This window comes from Perca flavescens, chromosome 13, assembly GCF_004354835.1.
Source record: "Perca flavescens isolate YP-PL-M2 chromosome 13, PFLA_1.0, whole genome shotgun sequence".
Taxonomy (NCBI): domain Eukaryota; kingdom Metazoa; phylum Chordata; class Actinopteri; order Perciformes; family Percidae; genus Perca; species Perca flavescens.
In genome coordinates, this window is record NC_041343.1 from 2,949,050 (window position 1) to 2,976,700 (window position 27,651).

The 27,651-nt window shown below is 40.5% G+C and overlaps 2 protein-coding genes and 2 non-coding genes across 7 annotated transcripts in view; all 4 read left to right on the forward strand.

Annotated features, from left to right (window-relative positions):
• Nucleotides 1-7,731: 7,731 nt before the first annotated feature.
• hspa8 (heat shock protein 8) lies at nucleotides 7,732-12,098 on the forward strand. The gene is made up of 9 exons (XM_028595089.1): nucleotides 7,732-7,838; nucleotides 8,888-9,097; nucleotides 9,435-9,640; nucleotides 9,724-9,876; nucleotides 9,981-10,536; nucleotides 10,656-10,858; nucleotides 11,050-11,248; nucleotides 11,329-11,561; nucleotides 11,646-12,098. Exons 2-9 carry the CDS (start codon nucleotides 8,893-8,895, stop codon nucleotides 11,841-11,843), a joined length of 1,953 nt encoding a protein of 650 aa, XP_028450890.1. The 5' UTR covers nucleotides 7,732-7,838; nucleotides 8,888-8,892; the 3' UTR covers nucleotides 11,844-12,098.
• Nucleotides 9,271-9,363, forward strand: LOC114567419 (small nucleolar RNA SNORD14). The gene has a single exon (XR_003694181.1). It is a non-coding gene; the product is annotated as a small nucleolar RNA SNORD14 (small nucleolar RNA).
• On the forward strand, nucleotides 10,893-10,985 carry LOC114567420 (small nucleolar RNA SNORD14). The gene has a single exon (XR_003694182.1). It is a non-coding gene; the product is annotated as a small nucleolar RNA SNORD14 (small nucleolar RNA).
• A 1,790-nt stretch (nucleotides 12,099-13,888) lies between the features above and the next one.
• Nucleotides 13,889-27,651, forward strand: part of jhy (junctional cadherin complex regulator) — a 29,326-nt gene continuing 15,563 nt past the window's right edge. For 2 of the 4 annotated variants that reach the window (XM_028596473.1, XM_028596474.1), the window contains exons 1-3: nucleotides 17,795-18,026; nucleotides 19,681-20,095; nucleotides 26,880-27,594. In XM_028596473.1, coding sequence (XP_028452274.1) covers nucleotides 17,990-18,026; nucleotides 19,681-20,095; nucleotides 26,880-27,594 — 1,167 coding nt within the window. In that variant the 5' untranslated portion in view covers nucleotides 17,795-17,989. Of the gene's footprint in view, nucleotides 13,948-17,794; nucleotides 18,027-19,631; nucleotides 20,096-26,879; nucleotides 27,595-27,651 lie in introns of those variants that run through there. The other 2 variants (XM_028596476.1, XM_028596475.1) reach the window with 2 other exon arrangements.

A 27,651-nucleotide genomic window follows, 5' to 3' on the forward strand; every position in this document is an offset into this window, starting at 1 on the left:
CGCAATGTCATCTTTTTTTCAAAACATGGATGAGTGATGTTTTCAATATATATATAAATAATAGTCATAATCGTGGCTCTGCTTCTGCACCCTGAAACACATCTTTAACCTCACTGCCTAGCCAAAAGGTAACCACCAGGGGTTAAAGTGGGCTGGAACGATCCGGAACTGCACTCCTATACCTTTGAATAATTAATAGTAGGCCTAAATGAAACGGATTTGCAGTTTCATACATCAGTGAGATTGTAGCCTACAGATAGGCGGAAGAGGAGAGGAGGGCTAAACTAAAGCTAACTCCTCATCGGCTATATCTATACCAAGCATTATATATATATTTTTTTTTTATCACTGATTGGTCAGTTTGGTGTCAGTGTAGCAAGTCACTGTTTAATTATAATGCATGCAGTTATTATGGTATTACTATGCTCTTGGTTGGATGCATTGCAATCAGCATACTGTATAGTACATCTAGTGTGGGTCTGCTGTATTGGCAGGAGTCTGGGGCGTCAGACCAGGGGGAAAAAGGGGACTAATACAGGGGCCTTATGGGAAGAGGGCCCACAAATATACTAGAATGAATAGCTGTGGATGCATTAGTCTATATCCACGACGTTCCACTTCCGGGATTGCTCCGGTGCGGCAGGAAATTCTGCCGGATGCATGTCTTTTCGCCGATGTCTGTTACCTTCCTCTTCCTTTGTGTTGGTGTTCTAACCTCCGGTGGATTAGTGAGGACTATGGTTAACTGCTCCTCACATCTCTGCAGGGTAAATCCAGACAGCTAGCTAAACTATCTGTCCAATCTGAGTTTTCTGCTGCACGACTAAAACAACCTTTGAACATTCACATGTTCCACCAACAAGTTCCTTCCTGAGACTATTTTGCAGAGGCAGAGCATTCCATGTTGATTGTGATTGGTTTAAAGAAATGCCGATAAACCAGATCACATTTTTCTCACATCTTGGAATGCTGTGTGGACTAGCCAGACCCTCCTCTGCAGCGCCGTGCGAGACTGGTCAGTTTGGTGTCACAGTGTAGCAAGTCAGTGTTTCATTATAATGCATTCAGTAATTCAGTGTGCCGATGTGCAATCGGCACAATGACTATTGTTTCTCATACTTATTATTGGTGTGAATGCTGGAGGCATATTCTAACCACTAAAACTTATTTCTTTATTTATTCCGCCGGATTTTTGCACATTAACTCCTTCCACATTTTTCAACATAGAAACTTCATTCATACATCAAAACGTTCAGCTTGATTCAGAATGGTGTGCTACTATTTTTATTATTCATAACATTTATAATTTAAGATTTTCAACAATTAGCGGACATTTTTCCCCATTAAAGCGGATGGACAAAATGTTCAAAGTTGACAGATTTTCATACATTTTCAACTGCTAGCTACTCATTCATACATTCACCGAGAAACTCCATTCAAACTTTAAAATGTTCGCCATCTTTCATACATTCAGCGTTGGTATTCAAATTTCATATCCCATTAGTACTTTTTAAAATAATCTGTCTTCATTGAGGCTTAGAAAAAATACCTTTCTGCCATTTTTACATTGGTGTGTATGGGATGGAATGTTCGGACTCAGAGGGCAGGGCCCAACTGACAGAGTGGAAAGAGGCAGAAGCTGGATTTTCATTACCTCGCGATACCATATACAGTTGTAACTCTTCATACATAACTTTTACATCAAAATGTAGGACATCTTGTGCCCTTTCTAACGATGTGCTTAGGGAGGCAAGCTAACTTTCACACGAGGCACAGTGAGCTTCCAAGTGAAGCCATCTCCACCAACTGCTGCACTGCCTCCTGTACTAAATCCTCCCAGAAATGCCAGGAGGAGAAGAGAAACAGGCCCTTTTCAGACAGCTGGTGTCCTCACATTTCTTACACCACACACACCATTCTTGGACAGGATGATCAGCAGGGTGCTATGTCTCTAACAGTATCAAACATTAAGAGATAGGAGTTAGGGTTTTTGAGCTAGGAGCAGGACTATCAAAGGTGCATCAGAGCCTTGTTTCTGTGAGAAGACCTCTCTGAGACAAGAGTCGTCATAGCAACCTTTAACTGCAGTTGGTCCTTGTCATGTTGACCAATGGTGTGAAACTACTGTTCCTAGTCTACTCCTCTCCTGTCATCCTTTTCTCTTCTCTTCTCCTTTTCCTCTTCCTATATTCCTCTCTTCCTCTGTTTGTATGTCTGTTGGTGTGCGTGTGTGTGTGTGTGTAACTCCTTTCCTTTCTTCCTCTCTTCCTGTGTTTCTGTCTGTCTGTTGGTATGTGTGTAACTCATTTCATTTCTTCCTCTCTTCCTGTGTTTGTCTGTCTGTTGGTATGTATGTAACTCCTTTCATTTCTTCCTCTCTTCCTGTGTTTGTCTGTCTGTTGGTATGTGTGTAACTCCTTTCCTTTCTTCCTCTCTTCTTTCTCTACTTCTCTCCTCCTTTTCTCTTCTCCTCTTCCTCTCTTCTCATCTTCCTGTGTCTGTCTGTTGGTGTGTATGTGTGTGTAACTCCTCTCCTTTCTTCCTCTCCCACTCGTCTCCTCCTCCTTCTTCTCCTATACTAATGGTAAATTATTCTTAAATTATAAGATTATGGTTAATCTTTCATTAACTGAGTTTTATACAACTTTTAATTTCCATTCATACTTTTTTGAGAACTGTCTGAAATAGGAGTCGTCATGGCAACTTTAACTGCAGTTGGTCATGTGATCTGATCCCTGACATGTTAAGCTGTTGCTGTGAAGTCACTATAGCTGACTGTTTGTGTGGTTGTGAGTGTGTGTGTGTCTCTCTCTCTCTGTGTGTGTGTGTGTGTGTGTGTGTGTGTGTGTGCATCTCTCTCTGTCTGTGTGTGTGTTTGTGTCTCTCTTTGTCTGTATGTGTGTGTGTGTGTGTGTTTGTATTAAACATTAAGAGATAACAGTTATGGTTTCCGAGCTTGAAGCAGGATTATCAAAGGTGTGCTACTACTCCTCCCTCCTTTCTTCCTCTCCTCCTTTACTCTTCTCCTCCTCTCCTTTTCTTCTCCTTTTTCCTATCTTACCATCCTCCTGTGTGTGTTGTTGTCCTCTTCTCCTTTCTTCCTCTCCTCCTTTACTCTACTCCTCCTCTCCTTTTCTTCTCCTTTTTCCTATCTTACATCCTCCTGTGTGTGTTTTTGTCCTCTTCTCCTTTCTTCCTCTCCTCCTTTACTCTTCTCCTTCTCTCCTTTTCTTCTCCTTTTTCCTATCTTACCATCCTCCTGTGTGTTTTTGTCCTCTCCTCCTTTCTTCCTCTCCTCCTTTACTCTTCTCCTCCTCTCCTTTTCTTCTCCTTTTTCCTATCTTACCATCCTCCTGTGTGTTTTTGTCCTCTCCTCCTTTCTTCCTCTCCTCCTTTACTCTTCTCCTCCTCTCCTTTTCTTCTCCTTTTTCCTATCTTACCATCCTCCTGTGTGTGTTTTTGTAAGTGCCTGTTACATTACATAAGATTACATGAAATTTAGCTGATGCTTTTATCAAAAGCGACTTACAATTGCTATATATGTCAGAGGTAACACACCTCTGGACCAACTAAGGGTTAGGTGCCTTGCTCAGGGACACATTGGTTGATGTATCACAGTGGGAATCAAACCCAAGTCTCCCACACCAAAGGCATGTGTCATATCCACAGTGCCATCCCCACACTGTGTGTGTGTGTGTGTGTGTGTGTGTGTGTGTGTGTGTGTGCATTTGTACATGTCTGTCAGTTGATTGAGATTACCCAATATAACATATTTCCTGCTTTTCAAACTCATTCATTCTCCTTTAACTGCTTCTTCATTTAAATTCTGCTTATTATGTCTTTCACAGTATTAAACATTTAGAGATAGGAGTTGGACTATCAAAGGTGCGTCAGAGCTTTGTTTCTGTGAGAAGGCCTCTCTGAGACAAGACTCGTCATAGCAACCTTTAACTGCAGTTGGTCATGTGACCTGATCCCTGACACGTTGACCAATGCTGTGAAGTTACTGTTCCTAGTCTCTGTGAGAACAGCTGCTGCTGTTGAGCCCAGAGGTCAGTTATCAGAGTCAGTCAGTTGGTCAGTTATTCCATCATCACATCATGTTAGCTTACAAATAACACCTCTTCTCCTTTTTCCTCCCCTCTTCCTCTCTTCTTTCTCTACTCCTCTCCTCCTTTTCTCTTCTTCTTATTTCTTCCTCTTCCTCTCTTCCTGTGTTTTTGTCTGTTTGTGTGAGTGTGTGTAACTCCTTTCCTTTCTTTCTCTCTTCCTCTCCTTCTCGTCTCCTCCTCCTTCCTCTCCTATACTAATGGTAAATGATTCCTTAGCATTATGGTTAATCTTTAACTGAGTTTTATACAACTTTTAATTTCCATTCATACTTTTTGAAGAACTATCTGAAACAGGAGTCGTCATAGCAACCTTTAACTGCAGTTGGTCATGTGACCTGATCCCTGACATGTTAACCTGTTGCTGTTAAATGACATGACTGTTTGTGTGGTTGTGTGTGTGTGTGGTTGTACATGGTTGTGTTTGTGTTTATATCTCTGTCTGTGTGGTTGTGTGTATGTGTGTGTATCTCTGTCTGTGTGTGTGCGTATGTGTGTCACTTTGTCTGTGTGTTTGTGTGTGTGTGTGTGTATTAAACCTCAAGCGATAGAAGTAAGTAAGCAGGGCTATCAAAGGTGTGCCACTACTCCTCTCCTTTCTTCCTCTCCTCCTTTACTCTTCTTCTCCTCTCCTTTTCTTCTCCTCTTCCTATCTTACCATCCTCCTGTGTGTGTTTTTGTAAGTGGCTGTGAGTGTTACATTACATTACATGTCATTTAGCTTATGCTTTTTATGTCAGAGGTCACACGCCTCTGGAGCAACTAGGAGTTAAGTGCCTTTCTCAGGGACACACTGGTTGATGTATCGCAGTGGGAATCAAACCCAGGTCTCCCACACCAAAGGCATGTGTCATATCCACTGCGCCATCACCACCCCTGTGTGTGTGTGTGTGTGTGTTTGTGTGTGCGTGCATTTGTACGTGTGTCTGTGTCAGTTGATTGACATTACCCAATACAACATATTTCCTGCTTTTCAGACTCATTCATTCTCCTTTAGCTGCTTATTCATTCAAATTCCGCTTCATCTTAAAATTAACTAAAAATATTAAATCATTATATTCCACATCTTTCCAACATTCTGGATATTATTCAACTTTTCAAAGACATTCAAAATAATTATAACCATTCCCACTTTTTCAACAAAAAACAATTAAAACATGCCACACTTTTCAAACATTTTGGGTATTATTCAACGTTTCTAAGTAATGTGTTTCTAAGTGTGCATTTGTACGTGTGTCTATGTCAGTTGATTGAGATTACCCAATATGACATATTTCCTGCTTTTCAGACTCATTCATTCTCCTTAAGCTGCTTCTTCATTCAAATTCTGCTTCATCTTAAAATTAACTAAGAATATTAAATCATAATATTCCACATCTTTCAAACATTCTCGGTATTATTCAACTTTACAAAGACATTCAAACTAATTACACCCTTTCCCACTTTTTCAACAAAAAAACATTAAAACATGCCAGCATTTTCAAACATTCTGCGTATTATTCAACTTTTCTAAGTAATTCATACTATTAAAACCATTCCCACTTTTTCAACTATTCTGACTACTTTACCTTCTTCTAACACAATTCAAGTCAGCAATCAGTAGTGAAGCGTCAGCCTTTCAACATACAGCAGTGCATTTGTGAAATAAGTTAACATCGTTATAACCTGGTTTAAATTGTTCTTAATTATTAAATATTTAATAATTATATTCCACATATTTCAAACATTCTCAGTATTATTCAACTTTTCAAAGACATTCAAACTAAATACACCCATTCCCACTTTTTCAACAAAAAACAATTAAAACATGCCAACATTTTCAAACATTCTGGGTATTATTCAACATTTCTAAGTAATTCATACTATTAAAACCATTCCCACTTTTTCAACTATTCTCACTAACACAATTCAAGTCAGCAATCAGCAGTGCAGCGTCAGCCTTTCAACATACAGAATTCACACCGCAATTTCTTCAGAAATTGCATTCTCTAGTTCAGTGTGCCGATGTGCTGCAATAGCAGCAATCGGCACACTGGCTATTGTTTCTCATACTAATTATTTCTTATTCTCCATCTTCCGCCACATTTTTGTCCCTAAGACATTACAGGCTTCTCTACACTTTTCCCACCATCAAAACTCTAGTGTTGGTTGAAATAAAAACATAGTTTACCGATTTACATGTGAAAATATATGTTGTCTCTATGCTTGCTAAAAGTACTATTTTTTAAATGGAGTCTGGTGTGTTTAGCGCTAGCTACTTCATAGCTGTTTCTGGTAAACAGAAAGGTCTTAAATAGGTTTTAAAAAGGTATAGCTCTAAAAGGTTAAGACAATTAACACTTCACCATTAAATCAACACTGTATGTATTTAAAATTTAAGCAAATTATATATATATTGAATTGCTGAGGCTTGTGTCGCTAAACCCACCAGACTCCATGTAAATAATCAGTACTTTAAGCATCCTGAATCCACAAGACTCCGTGTAAATAATCAGTACTTTAAGCATCCTAAATCCATCAAACTCCTATTCGTATTTGTTTTCTCTCTCTCTCTCTCTCTCTCTCTCTCTCTCTCTGTGACAGTGTGACATATGTATCTACTTAGCTAGTGTTATTGAGATGTGCACCAAGTAGTAGGCACACTGTAAAAATTTCTTCCGGAATTTTCTAGTTATGATATTACTATGCTCTTGGTTGGATGCATTGCAATCTGCATACTGTATAGTAAATCTAGTGTGGTCTGTTGTATTGGCAGGAGTCTAGTGCGTCAGACCAGGAGGGAAAAGGGGACTAAGTATACTGCACAGGGGCCTTATGTGACAAGGGCCCACAAATATACTAGAATGAATAGCTGTGGATGCAGTAATGGAAAGGGGCAGTTAGAGAATGTATAGGTCTAGAATGTTGTGCAACGCCCCTGATAGTAGTGTTTGCATGCAGTGGTGCAGAATGTATTGCTGATAATAGCCTATTTGCAGTTGTGAAGAACTTTTGTGACTTGTCATGCTGTTGGACAGAGATGTTTGTGTTATTTGAAAATATAATGAAGTATAATTTCAGTGAATTCATTTACAGTAGCCTACGTTTGTGGTGTTGCTTGACTTAGCAGTATTTTTGCTGAGGTAAATCGGTTCGTTGTGGCGGTTGCCGGAAGCAAAAGGATCTTTAAACACATAATGTATATATAATACATCCATCATGGTCTATACGGGTTTTGCCCATATCATATCGACTGTATCATTTTTACAGTCATCGGTTTAGCCCAGGTTTAGCCACGCCCCGAGGCCTATGACAGGATTAAATCGCTCCTGCTGGCTACCTACCTTCTCAATAGAAGTATAAGACAATTATATTATCTAATTATACACATAAATACTTCATATGGATACATAATCTCGGATGAAAGGGTCGTTTGTCTAACTACATCTCCTATCACCAGACAAAGATATCGCCTTGAACCACGGGGCCGCCATTCACAAGATTCACAATGATTATGACATACAGGAAATAGGCGGGATCGTTGTTAGCGTCATCAAAACATCAAAAGCGTCATTGGTGGACCGTTGAGGAAAGACTCAGAGACTCGACGTCTGATTGGCTGCTTTGCCGGCGATATATATAGATCTGAGAACAATCCGTCCTCCCTTTCCCTCCTCATACCGGCAAGGACAAGTCAGCCTCGCCACTGTCCATTCCAATATCTAAATTCATCTTTGGTTCAACAATTTGGTAAGTTATAGCTACTTCGATTAGTCACAACAATGTTACGTTATATTCTTTAGTACAAATTCCCCACACCTCTCGGAATGTTAGGTTGCTTCAATTGGATAACGTTAGCCGTTTTGCTCACTCACTGTCGGTAACGATATTTGCTGACATACGATATTTCCTTTTGGTTTGTAGCTAATTACTGGTGCTGAGTGCCGAAGATGTAGCTAGACCATTCTAATTGATGTGCTTGTATAGGCTCACGTCGAGTGTTAGCTGAAGCTAACGTTAGCTACTTAGCGGAGTGGGGAGGGTGGGGGTAGGGATTCTGAGACGCTCGAGAATGTTCTCGAACAAACGTTGTCAAGCTAGCCAGAATGAAGACTTCCGGTTGAGTTTTCAGACCTTATTGCCATGCGCCTTAAATTGTTTTACGGCTCAGTCGAACGGTTATAATGAAGCTCTTCCAGTTTAGTTCAATTGAATGTTTGGCTTTTTAAGATAAAATTGCTTTATTTAATCTATATTTCCGGTTTTAACTGTAGCTATTGTGGCAAACTTAACTTCTCATTGTCACATGGCCAGAACTAGCGCCATGCGCTCTGCCCTATATTTTGCAGCCAGGTTGGTGGCCCTTGGCTTTATTAACACAAGAACACCCTTTTAACGTAGAGATAAACATGATTAATTTATAAATTACTTCGTTTATTTTAAAACGCTATGCCTAAGCCACCATTTCCTTTGGGCATCTAGGTTGCTTAAATCATCTGGCACAGAGTTGTTTGTATCCTTTATGCCATCCTGAGTTGAGTTTAACTGGTTTACCTCTGCTCTAATGCAATAGGTTTCTTGGTCTAGCTGTTACTACGCATTTATTTGAGTTTATCTCAATTGGAGGGTGTTTCCATATGTCATACTGTGACTCATTACTTGTGTACAGATTCAATAGAATTATCATATTAGGTTCTAATTGGAAGTTGTACTTGTACTAGTGTTTAGGGTGTTTTTGTCTGACACAAACTTCAAACTAATTTCACACTGAATAATTAACTATTTTCTTATTTCTGTAGGAAATATGTCTAAGGGACCAGCAGTTGGCATTGATCTTGGGACCACCTACTCCTGTGTTGGTGTATTCCAGCATGGCAAAGTTGAAATCATTGCCAATGACCAGGGCAACAGGACCACACCCAGCTATGTGGCCTTCACAGATTCTGAGAGGCTGATCGGAGATGCAGCCAAGAATCAGGTTGCCATGAACCCCACCAACACAGTTTTTGGTAAGAATACCTTCTTTTTTGGTATTGAATAGTAAGTCTTTGTCATTCTTGTCACTCTCCTGACAAACGGAAACCTATTTTAGTGTTTAGTGTTATTAGTGGTCTTTAAGCATGAGACAAGAATGACACAAGACTGGAAAAATATAAATGGTAAATTACCTAATAAAGCACTCTCACTGTGATGACGATTTTCCTGCCATTCGTAGTTTCCACCAGAGGTTGAAAGACCAAAGATGGCCCAACTCCTTCCTTGGATGTCTGAGTGATCTTCTTTATGGAAGCTCACATTATAGATATTTTTCCCAGTTTATAAAAAGCTCCCCTTTGTCTTTTGCAGATGCCAAACGACTTATTGGGCGTAGGTTTGACGACACAGTTGTGCAGTCGGATATGAAGCACTGGCCATTTAATGTCATCAATGACAACACCCGTCCCAAGGTTCAGGTTGAGTACAAGGGCGAGACCAAGTCCTTCTACCCAGAGGAGATCTCTTCTATGGTGCTGACAAAGATGAAGGAGATTGCTGAAGCCTACCTCGGAAAAGTATGTAATTCGGCATAGCTCCGGACAAAATAAGGCTAGCTTTGATGTAAATTATGCTAACGTTTGGCTTGTTTCTCTTTTAGACTGTAAACAATGCTGTAGTTACAGTACCCGCCTACTTCAATGACTCCCAGCGCCAGGCCACCAAAGATGCTGGCACAATCTCTGGCCTCAACGTTCTGCGTATCATCAATGAGCCAACCGCTGCTGCCATTGCCTATGGCTTGGACAAGAAGGTATGAAACTTGGAACAATACTAGAATGATGTCCAATGTCTGACCAAATTGAGGTAGTCCATCATAGACTGCTTTGGAAAAAGTTAACACAAATTTAATTTCAGGTTGGGTCAGAAAGGAACGTCCTCATCTTTGATCTTGGTGGTGGCACCTTTGATGTGTCCATCTTAACCATCGAGGATGGCATCTTTGAAGTCAAGTCCACTGCTGGAGACACTCATCTTGGTGGGGAAGATTTTGACAACCGCATGGTCAACCACTTCATCGCGGAGTTCAAGCGCAAGTACAAGAAGGACATCAGCGACAACAAGAGAGCTGTCCGTCGTCTGCGCACCGCATGTGAGAGGGCAAAGCGCACCCTGTCTTCCAGCACCCAGGCCAGCATTGAAATCGACTCTCTGTACGAGGGAGTTGACTTCTACACCTCAATCACCAGGGCTCGTTTTGAGGAGCTCAACGCTGACCTCTTCCGTGGCACCTTGGACCCCGTGGAGAAATCACTCCGTGACGCCAAGATGGATAAAGGGCAGATTCATGACATCGTGTTGGTCGGTGGCTCAACCCGTATCCCTAAGATCCAGAAGCTGCTTCAGGACTTCTTCAATGGAAAGGAGCTCAACAAGAGCATCAATCCAGATGAAGCTGTGGCTTACGGAGCTGGTAAGTGTCTTGAGCCAGATGGAGGCACACATCTTTCTTCCCTTCCATTTGCGAGAGCAGTGGCCTTGATAACTTAAGCTGAGTGTCTAACTTAAAATGGTGGTTGCTTGTATTTACAGCTGTCCAGGCTGCCATTCTGTCTGGTGACAAGTCTGAGAATGTCCAGGACTTGCTGCTACTGGATGTCACCCCTCTGTCCCTGGGTATTGAGACTGCTGGAGGTGTCATGACTGTCCTGATCAAACGAAACACCACCATTCCTACCAAGCAGACACAGACCTTCACCACCTACTCTGACAACCAGCCAGGTGTGCTCATCCAGGTAAGCATACATTCCTTTTAACTGTCTCTCAATTTCGCAGTGATGACGTTTATTCCTGCCATTCGTAGTTTCCACCAGAGGTCGCAAGACCAAAGATGGCACTGACCTTCCTTGGATGTCTGAGCGAAATAGAATTTAACTGTAAACACATTGTTTCAAAATCATCTGCTTAACCGGGTGTACTTCAACAGGTCTACGAGGGTGAGCGTGCCATGACCAGGGACAACAACCTCCTGGGCAAGTTTGAGCTGACAGGCATCCCTCCCGCTCCCCGTGGTGTTCCCCAGATCGAGGTGACATTTGATATTGATGCCAATGGCATCATGAATGTCTCTGCGGTAGACAAGAGCACCGGCAAGGAGAACAAGATCACAATCACCAATGACAAGGGTGAGTTAAAGTTTTTCTTCCATAGAGGTAATCTCAAGTGCACTGACACAATTTTTTGACTATTTGCAATTTGCTCCCAGGTCGACTCAGCAAGGAGGACATTGAACGCATGGTCCAGGAGGCTGAGAAGTACAAGGCTGAAGATGACGTCCAGCGTGACAAGGTGTCTGCTAAGAACGGCCTGGAGTCGTATGCTTTCAACATGAAGTCGACTGTGGAGGATGAAAAGCTTGCTGGCAAGATCAGTGATGACGACAAGACAAAGATTTTGGAGAAGTGCAACGAGGTCATTAGCTGGCTGGACAAGAACCAGGTAAATCTTTTACATCTGCATCTTTTTATTTTGCATTTTTTTGCCATGATAAAGGCCAGAACACTAAAATGTCCTCTTTTACAGACTGCCGAGAGGGAGGAGTATGAACATCAACAGAAGGAGCTGGAGAAGGTGTGCAACCCCATCATCACCAAACTGTACCAGACTGCTGGAGGCATGCCAGGTGGTATGCCAGAAGGCATGCCTGGTGGCTTCCCTGGAGCTGGTGGTGCTGCACCTAGTGGTGGATCCTCCGGACCAACCATTGAGGAGGTCGACTAAAACATTAATCACTTCAGCTGCTACTGAGATTTTTTCCAAGAAAGTAACCCTCTTATAGCACAAGTTACAACAAGCTAAAGAGTGTAAAAAATAAAACTGGGTTCAGGGATTACTCTTATTGCATGGTTTGGGACTGGGAAATACTTGTTGTATGCACAATTGAGCTGTAAGTTCTCATGTCGAGACCTGTCTCGAGTGTTTTAAATACTGGGATGTCACTGCTTTGACAATAAAAAATCTTGACCCTCTTCCTGACAATATTTGTCTTTGTATTCTCTGCAGAGCCGTTCAGTTAGAAGCTGATATATGAACCACTTTTTAAAAAAAAAAAAAAAAAAAAAAAGAAAATGGGATCAATGGTTTGTTTTTCTAATGGCTGCTTTGCTTTTGACCAGTGGCTTTAAGTAAAACTGATTTGCAAACTGGACTGCTGCAAATAACTAGAACCTTTACTATATTAATTTTTTTCTATATTTTACCGTAATATAAAGTCATGCAGTACATGTGACAAATGAATCACCTGGTGTGAGGAAAATCTCAAATGTAAGTATATGGCGACATCTACTGGTCAAAGTGAGTTTCTTGACCATCTCAGCTAAAGTGATCCCTCTAACAAATAAAACCACTTTCGGACATAGTGCCACAAACCTAAGTTATTTCAGTATTTTGCGATGCAGACCTAGTATTAGGATGGTATATATTAGTATATAGGCACTGGGCGCGTAGCCTCGTGAGACCGTCCTGATCTCGAGCTCCAGTTTTCCACAAATGCGAAGCAATCCATCTGCAGACCTCTAGATTCAGACTGCTTTCGTTGCAGGCTCCAATCTCAGGCTGCCTCCAGTGTCAGGACCGGAAATAAACTTTTTGTGCGTCTCTTAAAGGACTGAACACCCTGAATCCACGGGATACGTTTGCAAACTGCCGAATGATAATACCGAATGTGGATGGTTTGTAATAAATAAGTTACGCTAACGGTGGTTAACGTTTGACTGACAATCAGGTTATCTGACGATCTCTTATGCGCAAGAAACTTTATACTGTATACACACTTTTGGAAGAAGCCGCTTTGTTGTTGATTTATTCTTGATTAATTTAAAATTAATCAACACTAACACAAAAAACATTAATTTAGACGTTGCATTATAAGTCTACCAGCATTATTATCGCATTAGCCTACATCAAGTGTCAAAATAAACGCCATTCATAGCCTATAGTTTAGCGACATTAGTCCATGTAAAAACATTGAGCTTAATGGAATATGTATTTCCTAATGGAAAATTTATTTATTGACACAAGTTAATGTCTGCTCAGAGGGTTATACATACTGAACTAATCTCAGCTATTATGCCCCAAGCCACAGAGTTAACCCGAGACACCGGTTTGTACGTTTTCAACAGATGGTTTATTTACAAATAATGAAAATAAAATGACAAATTGGCACTGCAATCTTCTTTAGAGAAATTCAAAATATCAAAAACAACACCTGCAGAAACGGGTGTAGAACTAGAAACATGGTGATATCACAATACATAAAACTAGAGGTAATCTTTGAATTTACATCTGGTTTTGGACACTAACTGGCACACAGGAAAAAAAAATCCCCAAAAAACAATGTCCAGCCAGCAAAGCAGTCCAGCCAGCTTTGCTTTTTGGACTGCAGATATTCGTAATGACGTAAAAGCTGTTATATATGCTATGTTAACGTTTATTTTCAAATTTTATTTTGAGGGTCTTTTAAAGTTTACATGCTGTCTCAGCTAGCGGTTAGCCGAATTAGCTGTTAGCTAAAATAACGTTAGCTTAACGGTGGAGGCTAACGGCAGACCGCTACAATCAGCTAGCGGTTAGCCAAATTAACCGTTAGCTAAACTAACGTTAGCTTCCCGGTGGAGGCTAACGGGAGACCGCTATAATCACCTAGCCGTCTGCCGAATTAGCTATTAGCTAAACTAACGTTAGCTGGAGGCTAGCGTGGGAACAGATTGAGCCAGACTCCTTTAAGACACGCACAAAAAGTTTGTCATTTCCGGTCCTGACACTGGAGGCAGCCTGAGAGTGGAGCCTGCAACGGAAGAAGCTGTCAGTACCGGCAGACGGCTAGGTAATACAAATAGTACAAATAACGCATGCGCAGAATGGATCATGCAGGCAGAACGGACAGCTAGATTCAGTCTAAAATAACGTTAAGTCAAACATAATGGGAAAAGCAGGCTACAGCAAAATTAAGACTTTACAGTAACAATAAAGACAAGTATTGAGTGATTGTATTTTAAATGAGCACAAGTAAACAGAACTGACGTAACAGCTGTTATATATGTTAACGTTTGTTTTGAAGTTTTATTTTGAGGGTCTTTTAAAAGTTTGCATGCTGTCTCAGCTAGCGGTTAGCCGATTTAGCTGTTAGCTAAACTAACGTTAGCTTAACTGTGGAGGCTGACGGATGGCAGACCGCTACAATCAGCTAGCGGTTAGCCAAATGAACTGTTAGCTAAAGTAACGTTAGCTTCCCAGTGGAGGCTAACGGCAGACCGCTATAATCACCTAGCGGTCCGCCCGAATTAGCTATTAGCTAAACTAACGTGAATGAGCTATTAGCTAAACTAACGTTAGTTCCTGGTGGAGGCTAGTGTGGGAACAGATCGGTAGTGTCGTAAATCATCGTACCACAGCGCAAGCGCGAACATCTTGCGCATGCGCAGAACGGATTGTGCAGTTGGAACCAAGGGGGTAAGCTTCGCTTCAGAACGCGAACCTCCGATGGCGCCATTTTGTTGCTACGAAGCGATCACCTCTTGTTAGCATTACACCGACCGCCACTTTTTTTTTACGTCACTTGACTGCGAATAACTTTACATCTGAAGCGTTTAAAGACTCTATTTGTCCATTGTCGCTTTTGTAAAAATAAGCTAACAATTGTGTCATAACCAAGTGACTTACTGTCTCACAGTAGAGGAATTACCGTATAGTACAGGAGAAGCTCACAGGCAGTTTCGACTTACATTAGCTGTTTAGGTTTAATTACTAATGTTAACTAGCATGTTAGTTAGCAATAATTAGCCTGTGCTTATGTTATCTCCTTACATATACCTACACTCTCCGTCTCTGTAAGATTGGAAATGATTGAGATTTCTCTTGGCACAGCTACCAGAAGACTTACAACTTTCAGACACGTTGCTCACGTCACATTTACGTTGTCTCTGTCAGTTGGAGGCTGCGCAGTAAAGCAAGAGATCACCGGAAAAGTGCTTCTAATAGCCTTCACTGGTCTCCGTCCAGAGCAACGGGGTCTATTGGTCCATTGTATATACGTCAATGGTTGGAACGGATCGGGTACTGACAGCAGCCTGACACTGGAGGTCTGCAGCCAGACCCTCTTGATTGAGCCAGACTCCTTTAAGACACGCACAACAAGTTTGTTATTTCCGGTCCTGACACTTTTTTTTATTAAATCAGAACATAGAAATACAAACAAACAAGGCACAATCACAAATCCATCTAAAAAAAAAAATAGAACTGTTGCCTTGGGTCGAGCATATAAAATAAAACCTATGAGCTTATATCTTACAAATCAACCTAAAGAGTGATATAAAATAAAATAAATAAAAACACATAAATAAATAAAGAGAAGGGGCTATCTCAAATTAAATTAAACATTTCAAATAAATCAATCAATTCAAGGGCTTTTTTATCTTTAACCAGTTTCAATGACTTGCACAAAAGATTGAACTCATTCTTCCAATGGATCAGGGAGGGTTTGGTCTTAAAGTATCTACAACCCCAAATCAGTAAAAGTTGGGACAGTATGGAAAACACAAATAAAAAAAGAAAGTAGTGATTTCTAAATGTACTTTGACTTGTATTTCATTGCAAACAATACAACAGCACATAATTTAATGTGTTCCTCATGATTTTTATTGTTGTTTTTTTCAAAAAAACTAAATTCCTATTTTGGTTCTTGCAACACATTTCAAAAAAAGTTGGAACAGTAAAGCATTTACCACTTTGTAATGTTGCCATTCCTTTTCACAACACTTAAAAGACGTTTAGGGACTGAAGACACCAAGTGATGAAGTGTTTCAGGTGTAATTTTGTCCCATTCTTGCTGCAAACAAGTCTTAAGGTGGGCAACAGTACGGGTCTTCGTTGTCGCATTTTGCGCTTCAAAATGCGCCACACATTCTCTATTGGAGACAGGTCGGGACTGCAGGCAGGCCAGTCAAGTACCCGTATCCTCTTCCTCCGCAGCCAGGACTTTGTAATGTGTGCAGAATGTGGTTTTGCATTATTTTGTTGAAATATGCTTGGACGTCCCTGGAAAAGAGGTCTTCTTGAAGGCAGCATATTGTGCTCCAAAATCTTTTTGTGCTTTTCAGCATTAATGGTGCCATCACAGAAGTCCAAGTTACCTTTGCCAAGGGCACTGACACAACCCCATGACAGACCCTGGCTTTTGGACTTGTTGCTGTAACAGTCTGGATGATCCTTTTCTTCTGTGGTCCGGAGCACACGGCGTCCATTTCTCCCAAAAAATACCTGAAATACTGAATCATCTGAACACAGTACACGTTTCCACTGTGTGCTGGTCCATCCCAGATGCCTCCGAGCCCAGAGAAGTCGACTGCGCTTTTGGACACGGTTAACATAGGGGCTTCCTTTTGGCACAGTACAGTTTTAACTGGCATTTGTGGATGTAACTACGTATTGTGGTACTTGACAAAGGTTTTCCAAAGTTTTCCTTAGCCCATGTGGTGATATCACTTATAGATGAATGATGATTCTTGATGCCTAGCCGCCTGAGGGATCGGAGATCACGGTTGTTAAGATTAGGCTTGCGCCCTTGTCCTTTACGCACTGAAATTCCTCCACATTCCTTGAATCTAAATAAATTATGTTATGCACTGTTGAAGGTGAAATAAGCAAATGTCTTCCTATCTTTCTTTGAGGAACATTGTTTTTAAACATTTCAATAATTTTCTCATGTATTTGTTGGCAAACTGGCAATCCTCGGCCCAGCTTTGCTCCTAAAGGACTAGACCTTTCTTGGATGCTGCTTTTGTACCAAATCATAATTACAATCACTTGTTGACATCACCTGTTTCAAATGACATCATTATTTAACCAATTTACCTGATTACTAGCCCTAAATTGCTCCTGTCCCAACTTTTTTTGGAATGTGTTGCAGGTCTGAATGACAGGAAAGGATGTATATTTACAAATGAAATTAAGTTGACCGGACAAAACATGAAATATTTTGTGTTCACATTGTCTGCAATGAAATCCAAGTCAAAGTACATTTAGAAATCACTACTTTCTTTTTTATTTGTGTTTTCCATACTGTCCCAACTTTTTCTGATTTGGGGTTGTACATTTATGTATAAAATGTTTTCCTAGCAGCACCAAGTTGTTTAGAACAATTGTCTTTTAACCGGATTGGGATAATATTCCTTCAATAAAATATTCCTAATAACTTTGTTGGTACATTTATAATCACAGAAATCAATACCTTGGATGCAGAGCTATTTCCGGTCCTGACACTGTAGGCAGCCTGAGAGTGGAGCCTGCAACGGAAGCAGCCTGACACTGGAGGTCTGCAGCCAGACCCTCTTGTGAAGTGCTGAGGGTGATACTCTAAATTATTGCCGAGTGGGGTTCTTTGAATGCTCAAGTATTTAACCCTTGTGTTGTCTTCCCGTCAACCCTTTTCACAGTTTATTTTGCTTTTTCCACCATTTTAAATTGTTATATATTTTTTTTTTAAAACGGGTCAATTTGACCCTAAGTCAACACAAGGCTTAAAATGGTCCGTCTAATTTGACATCCCAACACAAAACAGCTGCTACATCAACCAATATCACAGGAATGATTCCATTTCAGGGAGCTTGTATTGTGCGTGCTTTCCTGACGACATGCACGTAACGGAGCCATTCATTCGTAATTATACCTTTTTTTAGTGGTGACGAAATGTCTGCCGCGAAAACACATTATATTCAATGATTCGGATCATAGACTGTTATATACAGTCTATGATTTGGATTCGTATGTGCCTATATTATGATACATTCATGGTGTGAACTCTTGTAATAAAAAAAGTCGGAGCTTTTACGAGGGGCACTTGAAGGCAGCATGTGTGCGTCGGCGTTTCTATGGTAACATTGCTGTGGAGTATTGACAGGAAAACAGGTGAGTAGCTATCTAAACGAGTTCACTTTTTTCCCCTGAATGTTTAATTAACACGGCACATTTTAGTGTTTTTTTCATTGGCACTATAACGTTAAATACATAAATTAGATACGTTTAAGTGTTTTGAACTGGTGTTCCTTTTGGTTTTTACCCCATTGCTAGGGTCGTTGTACCAAATATGACGTTACGATAGCTGCTAAGCTAACGTTAGCTGACAGGTCGCTTTTATACTAACCTTTACCATAGTCTCGCTGCCAGACCTATCTCCACAGCCCTGTGTCAGCCATAGAAGTTACTTTTACTAGGTAATATCTTTTACCTTCGCTTAACGATAATAGACAAGGCTACCTTTCTGTTTTACACTTCTCAAACGGTAACGTTATAACCGCAACAGTTATGTTACCCCATTTCTTTGGCTAGTTCGAGAGCTTTATTGGAGGCAAAATACGCTACTATTTTTTCTTTCACTTCAATAACATTCATGATGGCTGCAATCAGGGTTCAAAATTAGCACCATCTTCCAGCCAAACGCTAGTAAGGTATACAAGTAGATTTGCTTCACTCACCGGCCCAACAAACTGGTAATCGAGTGGCCAGTAAAATGTCAACATTCACTAGCAATTTGGCTGGTGGACAAAAAAGTATATTTTGAACCCTGGCTGCAATCCTTTTAAGTGTCAGTTCCAGTCATGGGTTAATGGCTTTACTGGAACCCTTTAATAGAACGGAGCCATGGCTCATGTTATTAGTAACACCTGAGCTTTTCCTATGTGATAATTTGACAATGATTGACAATTTCCAGTTAGTTTCCAGCTTTGGCAGAGCATTTAGAAACCTGGGTAAAATAAAGGAAAGTTAACGACTATACAACCACTACTTCATATTTCTGGCTTGGCTGCAGAAATAAATCAGAATTGCTCATCTTTTTTTTTTTTTTGGCAAAACAAGTTACCTGAACATCATACTGTGTATAAAAGATACATGAAAAGACTGCCAGTTACTCTAGTTAAGACAGTGCTGACACATGTTTAGCGTGTGGATTCAGTGACTTATTCAAGTGCACATTGTGAGCTTGCGTTGTTTCGGACTTTTTATGAGTTGTCAGAAAGTGTTCAAGAATTCAAAGATATGAAAGTACATACAGGTCTGCATGCTGGAATATGAGGTTTTTGATGCATCCTGTCTTAAACCTGCACTTTACCCAGGCAGAGATGTGCAGCTCAAAGCTGTGAAATAAACACATAAATGCGCAACATACCTCTGCTCCTTTTTTTAGCCTAGTGTTCATTGGGGGAATCACCAGAGGCCTCATGATACGATATCATCATGATACGATATCATCATGATACTTATATCACGATACAATATTCTGAGATGTATCAACATCTGGTTTTATCTAAAAAGATACACAAACACTGTTTGTTCATCTCCCTTCAAAATGGGATTGTCAAGCAGACAATGGCCAACACATATAATAAAAGATTGATACTTGGCATAGTGTATCGATACAGTATTGCCACGGAAAATATTGCTATACTATGCTGTGTCGATTTCCCCCCCACCCCTATTGTTCATCTTGTACAATAAATATATCTGGTTTGTAAGTTACCATCCTGCTGCAGCATTCTCCAATTCACCTTTGACAACCACATAGATGACCAGATCTTCATGAAGCACACTAACATGGACGAAGGACTCAAACATGAGAAGATATCTCAAGTGTTGAAGACTGAGCAAGGGAGGCCTCCTTCTCCGAGACCAGCGGTTCTGGCCGACCAGTGGGACTTTGTGGAGTCGGACACGGAGAGCTTGGCCCAGGAGAGAGCTTACCAGCAGCAGCAGCAGCAGCAGCTACAAATGCCTACTGGGCGCCATGACCAAAACAAATACATTCTTCCTCACAAGGAGAATGCTGACAGCTTACAGCGGGGAGATGGAGAGGATGAATATGCAAATGATGATGAAACTGAAGATCTTCAGGTTTGTGATAGCCTTGATGTAGCAGCACACCCCACCCTGTCACAGACTGAAGATTTGGATACACAGATGGATGAAAGAGAAGGAACGAGGTGAGTTACTACATTTCTCTTTGTCAGGCAAGTGCAACTCATTCGGTGTTGTGATTAAATGTTGGTATTTAAAGAAACATCTGGGCATTTACACATCCAGCATCAGTTAGTTGTGGTTAGAAGTGTGTTCTGTTGCACATGTAACAGCACCTTATACTGATATTTGGCTGTAAGAACACACCCTGAGTACAATTCTAAATCACTAATGCAAAGTTAGAACTTCAGTAGTCTATGTCTACGACGTTCCGCTTCAGGGATTGCTCTGTTGCCACCGGAAAATCCACCAGATTTCACTCATTTAGGATATCCGTGACTTTCCTCTTCCTTTGTGTTGGCGTTCTAACCTCCGGTGGATTTGTGAGGACTATGGTTAACTGTTCCTCAGATCTCTGCAGGGTAAATCCAGACAGCTAGCTAGACTATCTGTCCAATCGGAGTTTTCTGTTGCACGACTAAAACTACTTTTGAACGTACACGTGTTCCACCAAAACAAGTTCCTTCCTGAGACTATTTAGCAGAGGCACCGTGGCTTTTCTCTGGTGCTTAGCACCGCCCAAGACAATTGTGATGTCATTTGAAAGAAATGCCAATAAGCCAGAGCACGTTTTCCTCCCATCCAGGAATGCTGTGTGGAGTAGCCAGACCCTCCTTCAGCGCGCTTTGGAGGAAGGTCTGGCAAAGTGAGACGAGAAATTCAGGAAAACAAGGATTTAGGCTTGTGTTAAAAGATTGGACTGTCAATATATGTTTTTAACGTTTTTCCAACTCCATGAAAAGACCCAAATCCAGCATGTGTTAGAGGCTCATTGGTTCCTAGTGAAGACGTAAATTTTTAAAAATGATTTACAAATTCAAACTTTATTTAAAAAATGGTTTAGTAATTTCCAAAAACAGCTGGGCACTGTAGTACTTAGCAAACCATAGTCTAAACCTGAGTAAATAGTGCATTTGTTGGGCGAATATGGTGCAGTAGTGGGTATTTACTGCAGCACAATTGTGTAGATGTGATTTGTGTGTTTGTTTTAGTCAAAATAAACGGAGTGTTTATGGTAATGAAAGAGCAAGTCTGTGGAACCAGCACGGTGGCTTTAGATTGTGGCATTAAAACCCAAACAAACATTGGCATTGAAATACTTTGATAAAGTTGTATTTTTGGAAACATAAAAAGACCCAGAAAGTTTTGGAAAAGTCATGGAATTTATTTTTAAACACAGCATAATAATATGTGATTAATAAATGTATTTTCACGTCATTTTAACCTCAACGTTGTATTCGGGGAGCGATATTAAGAATCCCACTATGAACCACATACATTATCATTCGTTTTATAGTTAAACCTCTGAGGGTAAACTTTAACACAGATTTGTATTCTTATTGTATAATGTTGACTGACATTTTCAGGAACACATAGTCATGGAAATTTGCCGAAAAACCTATGGAAAAGTATTGGTTAAAATACGTATGAACCCTGCATAAATGTAGAAGGTACTGTGCAATATGTTACAGTAAAAATAATAAATGCATTGTTCTAAAAGCCTAGATATAATATACATTGGTATTTTATCGTATCGGTGTAGGTGTCCACTGCAAGCTCATGTTTTTTAACGTCATGGTTATTGTTTATGTAAGATTTTATGTGTTGCAATTTGATTAATAAAAACATGAAATCACTAGATCCCACATTAAAAATTCAATAAAATTGGTCATGTTTAGGAAATGAAATAATGGCAGTAAACATCCATGTTTGGAGCAGTTTGTGAACAGTGTTTTCTGTTGGAGATGGTAAGTCCCTTTGTGGTGGACTTTGAGCTTTTTCACTTTGTAAACCTATAACGTGCACAAAAAGATATATAACACAATAAAGGAAAGGGAAAAAGCCAAAAAGCATAATATGAACACTTTAAACAAATGTTTTTGTGGTTATTGATAGGGACCAAATAGTGACATTGGGCCTCATTCACCAAACATTCTTAAGAACAAATTTGTTCTTAAACCCCACTTACGCAGTTTTCACGAAGATTCTGTAAGAACACAATCTATACACACTCAAGACCACGCTTACCCACAATTGAGAGCTGACATGTTTGTGCAAAATAAGTAGTTATACCGTTTTCGTCCGTTCTAATTTCAAATTTAATATTTCTCTCCATTTTGTAACTCATTATTTTTTTATTTTAAACACAATTATGTGTTAGTTTGTCTTAGTAAATACACACTACACTTACACTTACTCCTGCTCATTTGTAAAGCACTTTGAATTGCCATTGTGTATGAATTGTGCTAGGTCTATATAAACTTGCCTTGCTTTGCCTTCAATTCACATTAGTTATGTTAACGAGGGGACCTTGCCATCATAAGTGATTGATCACGCTATTTATACGTCCAAAGTATCTTTCATTTTTTTTTTATTATTATTTTTTGCCTCAGATTTCAGATCAAACCATTTCTTCAGTTCTGCGGCCTTCTCCAGATATAGCGTTCACTGCATCGGTTTTATTTGCTGCTTTGTATCCACTGCTGAGTGCTGACGCTACTAAATATGATGTCTCGTTTTTCGTTAACTTCTTGCAGCAATACGTCCACTTCAGAATTACTAAAGTTTTTCTTTCTTTTGGAGTCGAGGCCTCCACCGTCTTAACCACGTCTTTTGGACATTTCTCTAAGTGTGTACACAACACGGCACTGCCATCTCATGCCCTTTTCTAAGAACACACCTGCGAACAATTCTGTTGTTTAAGAACATGTCATGAATCAGACATAGACTTTTCTTAGGAACTTTCTTAAGAACATATTTAAAAAAAATCGTAGGAAGATATTGGTGAATGAGGCCCACATGAGCTGTTCTGTGTACATTATATTAACACACATTTTTCAGTGTTTCTTGCTAGAAGAAGTTCTATTTTTGTATCTTCAGTCTGCATCATTTTTGGCATAGCAACGGACAACATGTGGTGCCTGCGAAGGTTTCACCTCTCTGTGTGGAAGCCAATGTTGCAAATGAGAATATGGATAAAAAAACACACTTGACATGTTAGAATGCACTATGCAGTTATATTGTGTGTTTTCTGACCACTTGATGTTTTTCGTCAGCGGCTGAGTCTGAATTGTTTGCGATCAGTTGTGGGCCCAACTGGGAGTACATCACATCTCTAATGGCCTTCGCCTATGGTGGCTACCAATATCGAAGCCCGTTTAGAAGGAGTAGCGCGTACAAACTAGAAACAGAGTAACTAGATGTGACTCCAGTTGTGGTGCCTGCATAGCCCTCTAACTACAGGCCCAGCTGGCCCCTGTTCTACACCTGTTGAGTTTCAAAAAGAGATGAGCAGCGGGTGCACTGGTGTTTATAATGTGTCATTTCTACCTCCTGATTGGCTAGTGAGTGCAAAGATCTGTCTCAGGGTGCCAAGGCGATGCTTCAACGGGGTAAACCAATACTGAAGCCCGTTCGAGAGGGTTCATTTGGGATCTGTGGTTTCAGAGTTGCTAGCTACCGAAGATCAGAGGGAACCTGCTGCAAAATATCTTATAGTATCATTTTGTAATAGAGAAACATTGTTTAAGCAGAATATCAGGGCAATTTACATTCTGTTATTAAATCTGTCAGTTTCTGACCTTTTTTTTTTTCTCCCTGTCTTGCCATTAACCTATGCCTCGCTGCCATCTGTGCTGTCGGACAGACTGACAAGTTGCTTCTTTTTTTCTGTGTTATGGCGGTTGGCAACCAGCATTAAGGTGCATTACCGCCACCTAGACTGAGGTCACTGATCTGCTAGATAGCTTTTACTGGGAAAGCCATAGACAGATAACAAAAGAAAACCTGGAAAAGTTCTGATGTTTGCAAGTTCTTACATCACCTCATCAGGGACTGTGTTCTCTACAGCTAGAAGAAAATGTGTTTTAGTTAGTTATTGTTTGCATTATTAAGTATTTATCCCAGCTTGGTTCGATGTGTTAAAACATGGCCGTAGATGTGCGGTCATGCCAGACAGCATGACATTCTTTCCTTAGTATGCAGATTAAATGGAAGTCACTCTCCTTGCCTCCTTCCCTCACACCCTTCCTCTCTACAACTAAACAGTGACAGGGAATTAAAACTAAAAACCGCCATCACTGGATAGAAACTGTCAGTAAAAAAATCAAAATAAGATTTAAGTGCATGGCCAAAAAATGTTTAAGTGTGTTACATTCATTCTTTTCTTTTAAGATTATTTTTTTGGCTTTTCCGCCTTTAATGGACAGGACAGCTAGGTGAGAAAGGGGGGAGAGAGAGGGTGAAGACATGCAGGAAATCATCCCAGGTTGGACTCAAACCCTGGACCTCTGCGTCGAGGCATAAACCTCTACGTACATGTGCGCCTGCTCTACCAACTGAGCCAACCCGGCCTTACATTCATTCTTTATTTAATTTTTCTATGTCTTTACTTTCACTGTTTCACCGTTAGTGTCAATATAATCTTTCCAGTTCAGGTTTGGTTTTCAATGCCAAATTACATTTTTAATGCTAAACCTAAAGTCACTGTCCTGGCTCCCTACCATGTCACCCAGTGCAATGGCATGGCTCCTTCATGTGTTTTTAACATTTTTTTTGGCAACAGTGGAGCTCTGTGGCACAGAGGAATGAGCTATACTAATGTTCAAAAGTGACAAAAAATGTTGGCGAAAGCTTCAAAAACTTGGTCAAAACAACAACAAAAATGTCCCAAAAAATCTTTTGACCCAGAAAAACTAAAAGTTGCATGGTGTATGGGAAGACAAGGTTAAATGACTGTAGAAAACCTACATGTGACTATAGAGTTATGCAGTTTGGCCAGTAGATGGCAGTCATTTATGTTAGTGGCACAACCTGCAGGCTTTATTTCTTAGAAAACAACCTTTTTGTTATGTTTTGATCACATGATTGGCTGTGTAGCCTTGTTCATCACCATAATTATATATACATGTGGCATTAGTTATTCACCATGATGAGATTTGTGCCCGACCTTGTTCAATTTGCCTATTGAACTAGACTGTCACTTCCACTGTTTGTGACAAATTAATTGAAATTAAGCAGATAATAGTGCCTGTTTAGATGGAATACAGCAAGGAGAATGGCAGCAGCAATCAAACATATTACTTTCAAACAGTACATGGATAATAAAAGATAAATAGTCCTCATACATCACTTAACAATGAAGTGGTGTCAGTTATTTAATGAGATGCAGACACCGATGGTACATTGTACCGAGAATGGCCTAATTCAGGTGCTTTCAGAATAACAGCTTTCATTTGAGGTAAATTAGATTTTTGTTTTGTTAGGGTGGATCACAATAAGTGGTCACTCGTGGTCCATTAACAAGGTTCATTGTTGCTGAAAAGGAGACCTCTCTTTCTCTCTTTTGAAGGAGCAGTGGTAGGCATCTATGGTGGGAACAACACCACATCTGTTTTTGCACTTTTGTCGACCCGTACCATTGTTTCCCCCTCTCTTTCCTGCAGACACAGCCTGATAGTCATTTCCCTCCTAAATAGAAAAGGGGCATTCTTCATGTTTACCATCATTAACCCGTGCAGATTGATGCCCACCAAGTGTGGGTCCGCTTCCAAAGTACATTGTTTCAGAGGAAAATGACCATGACATTTTCTCACAAAAGCCTCCATTTCATAGAGCCAAGGCAGTGAACACAGTCCTATTCCTATCATCATGTTCTCATAGTCCTCACTGCTGCCTCCTCAAAGCCTTTTCACACATTGCCATTGCATAGTTTACAAACTCAATGGGCATTCCTCATTCAAGCGAAAGATTCCTATTTAAGCAACTCCATTCATCCCTCTTAACTATATTTTACACCTACCTCACTCAAAATATTGCAAAAGGATATTTGAGTGTAGTCTAGTATGGCCAGTTTTTTCCATTTCCCCATTCAGTGTTTGTCACAACATTTTACTGCCTTTTGTCTGTATCTTGGGCAAGAGATATTAGGCTGTGGTGTTTGGCCAGTGTTGGAGGCATCATGTTCAGCTGCATGTTGTCTATAATGCATTCTCCAACTTGTTTGAGTCTGAGTCATTAGAGAGACATCCCTTACCCTTTTGGCCTCATCGAAGTGAAGGGCCCTACACCTAGGCAACCTCCCCCCACCGACGCACAACATAACTGCAGGAGAATTAGCCTCCCCTCATCCTCCCAGTAAGCACAACAAAGAGGCTCTCTGCTATTTATTTTAATGAGATCTTTTCATCACCATCAGAAAGAGCATTTCAGCCTGCAATTTTCAAGCCATTTCATAAGCTGAAAATTGCCATTTGTAAACCATTCCCCCGCTAGTAGCTCTCAAATACACTCTCATTAGTGAGCCTGGAGGTGAAAATACGAAAATTATCTGTAAATACAGGCACATAATCCCCCTCATCTGTTTCAATTTCAGAAGTCTCTGATAAGGCCTAGCTCTCTTTGTCTGAGGACATCATCATTCTAATAATGGTCTAATGCCTCTTGTTCCTTTGACCTCTAAGTAAAGGCCTATGTGACATTCAGGTGCCTGTAAAACTTCCTTTGGATATGGAAATGTTGTTAATAAAGCTGCTTACCAACAATTAAACCAATTACTAATAATATGATTGAGACTGTTCTATGCATAAATGGACATATTCTTTGATAATTGCATTTAGTTTTGTATCTCCTATTTGCCTAATTGATTGAGCTTAGCAATAGAGCTATAACTTACTGATGCAAATATAAGCCTGAGGCTAGTTGTATTCAACATAGGATCTTAATTGCTATTATCTTTCTTTAACCTCGCAGCCAGCTCCTCACTGATGATGTCTACTCTGAGCTACGCTATGACCCCAACTGGAGGACCAACCTGAGGGGAGCCGGCTGCTTCAATGAGAGTCCACGGATTTCTGTCGAGGAATATTACCAAGTCCCTAAAGAGAAATCTAGACAGCCATGTGGTGACAGCCAAGGACTCAGAATAAAAGCAGGATACAGATACATCATCAACACAAGTCCAGCTGCTGTGGTGACTCCTCATTTGAGTGGCGATGAGTCTGACCAGCCGTACCGCCTACACCCACAACATGGTCAGACTAGTTCAGTAACATCCCCCAACTGTCACAACCATGCTTTACAACTTGGATCACCAGAGGCTGACCATTCAAAGCCATCCTGCATTTTCACTAAAGATGACGGTGACAAGCGGTCACTAAAAGGATTCAAAAAGATGCGTGGAAATAACTGTGACAATGCTGGGGAATACAGCAGGTCTCCCGAGCAGCCCAAGGATATACGTGCTATGTCCAAGAACATCCAAGAACGCACACAAGGAGGACCCACTCAAATACAGCAAATGAGCACATCCATAGTTCCCAAGGTTTTATTGAACAAAAAGCTCGAAAGACTGACTGAGGACATAGTGGAACGCAACAAAATAACCCTGGGGCGCAACACTTCCAAATGTGGCTCTTATGTGAGTGCGCATGCACTTAACCGGGAGATGCCTCATCATGTCAATAAGGTGTGGATATAACCTCTACTTTAGAGTTTTCTCAACCAATAACATCTGGTTATGGTT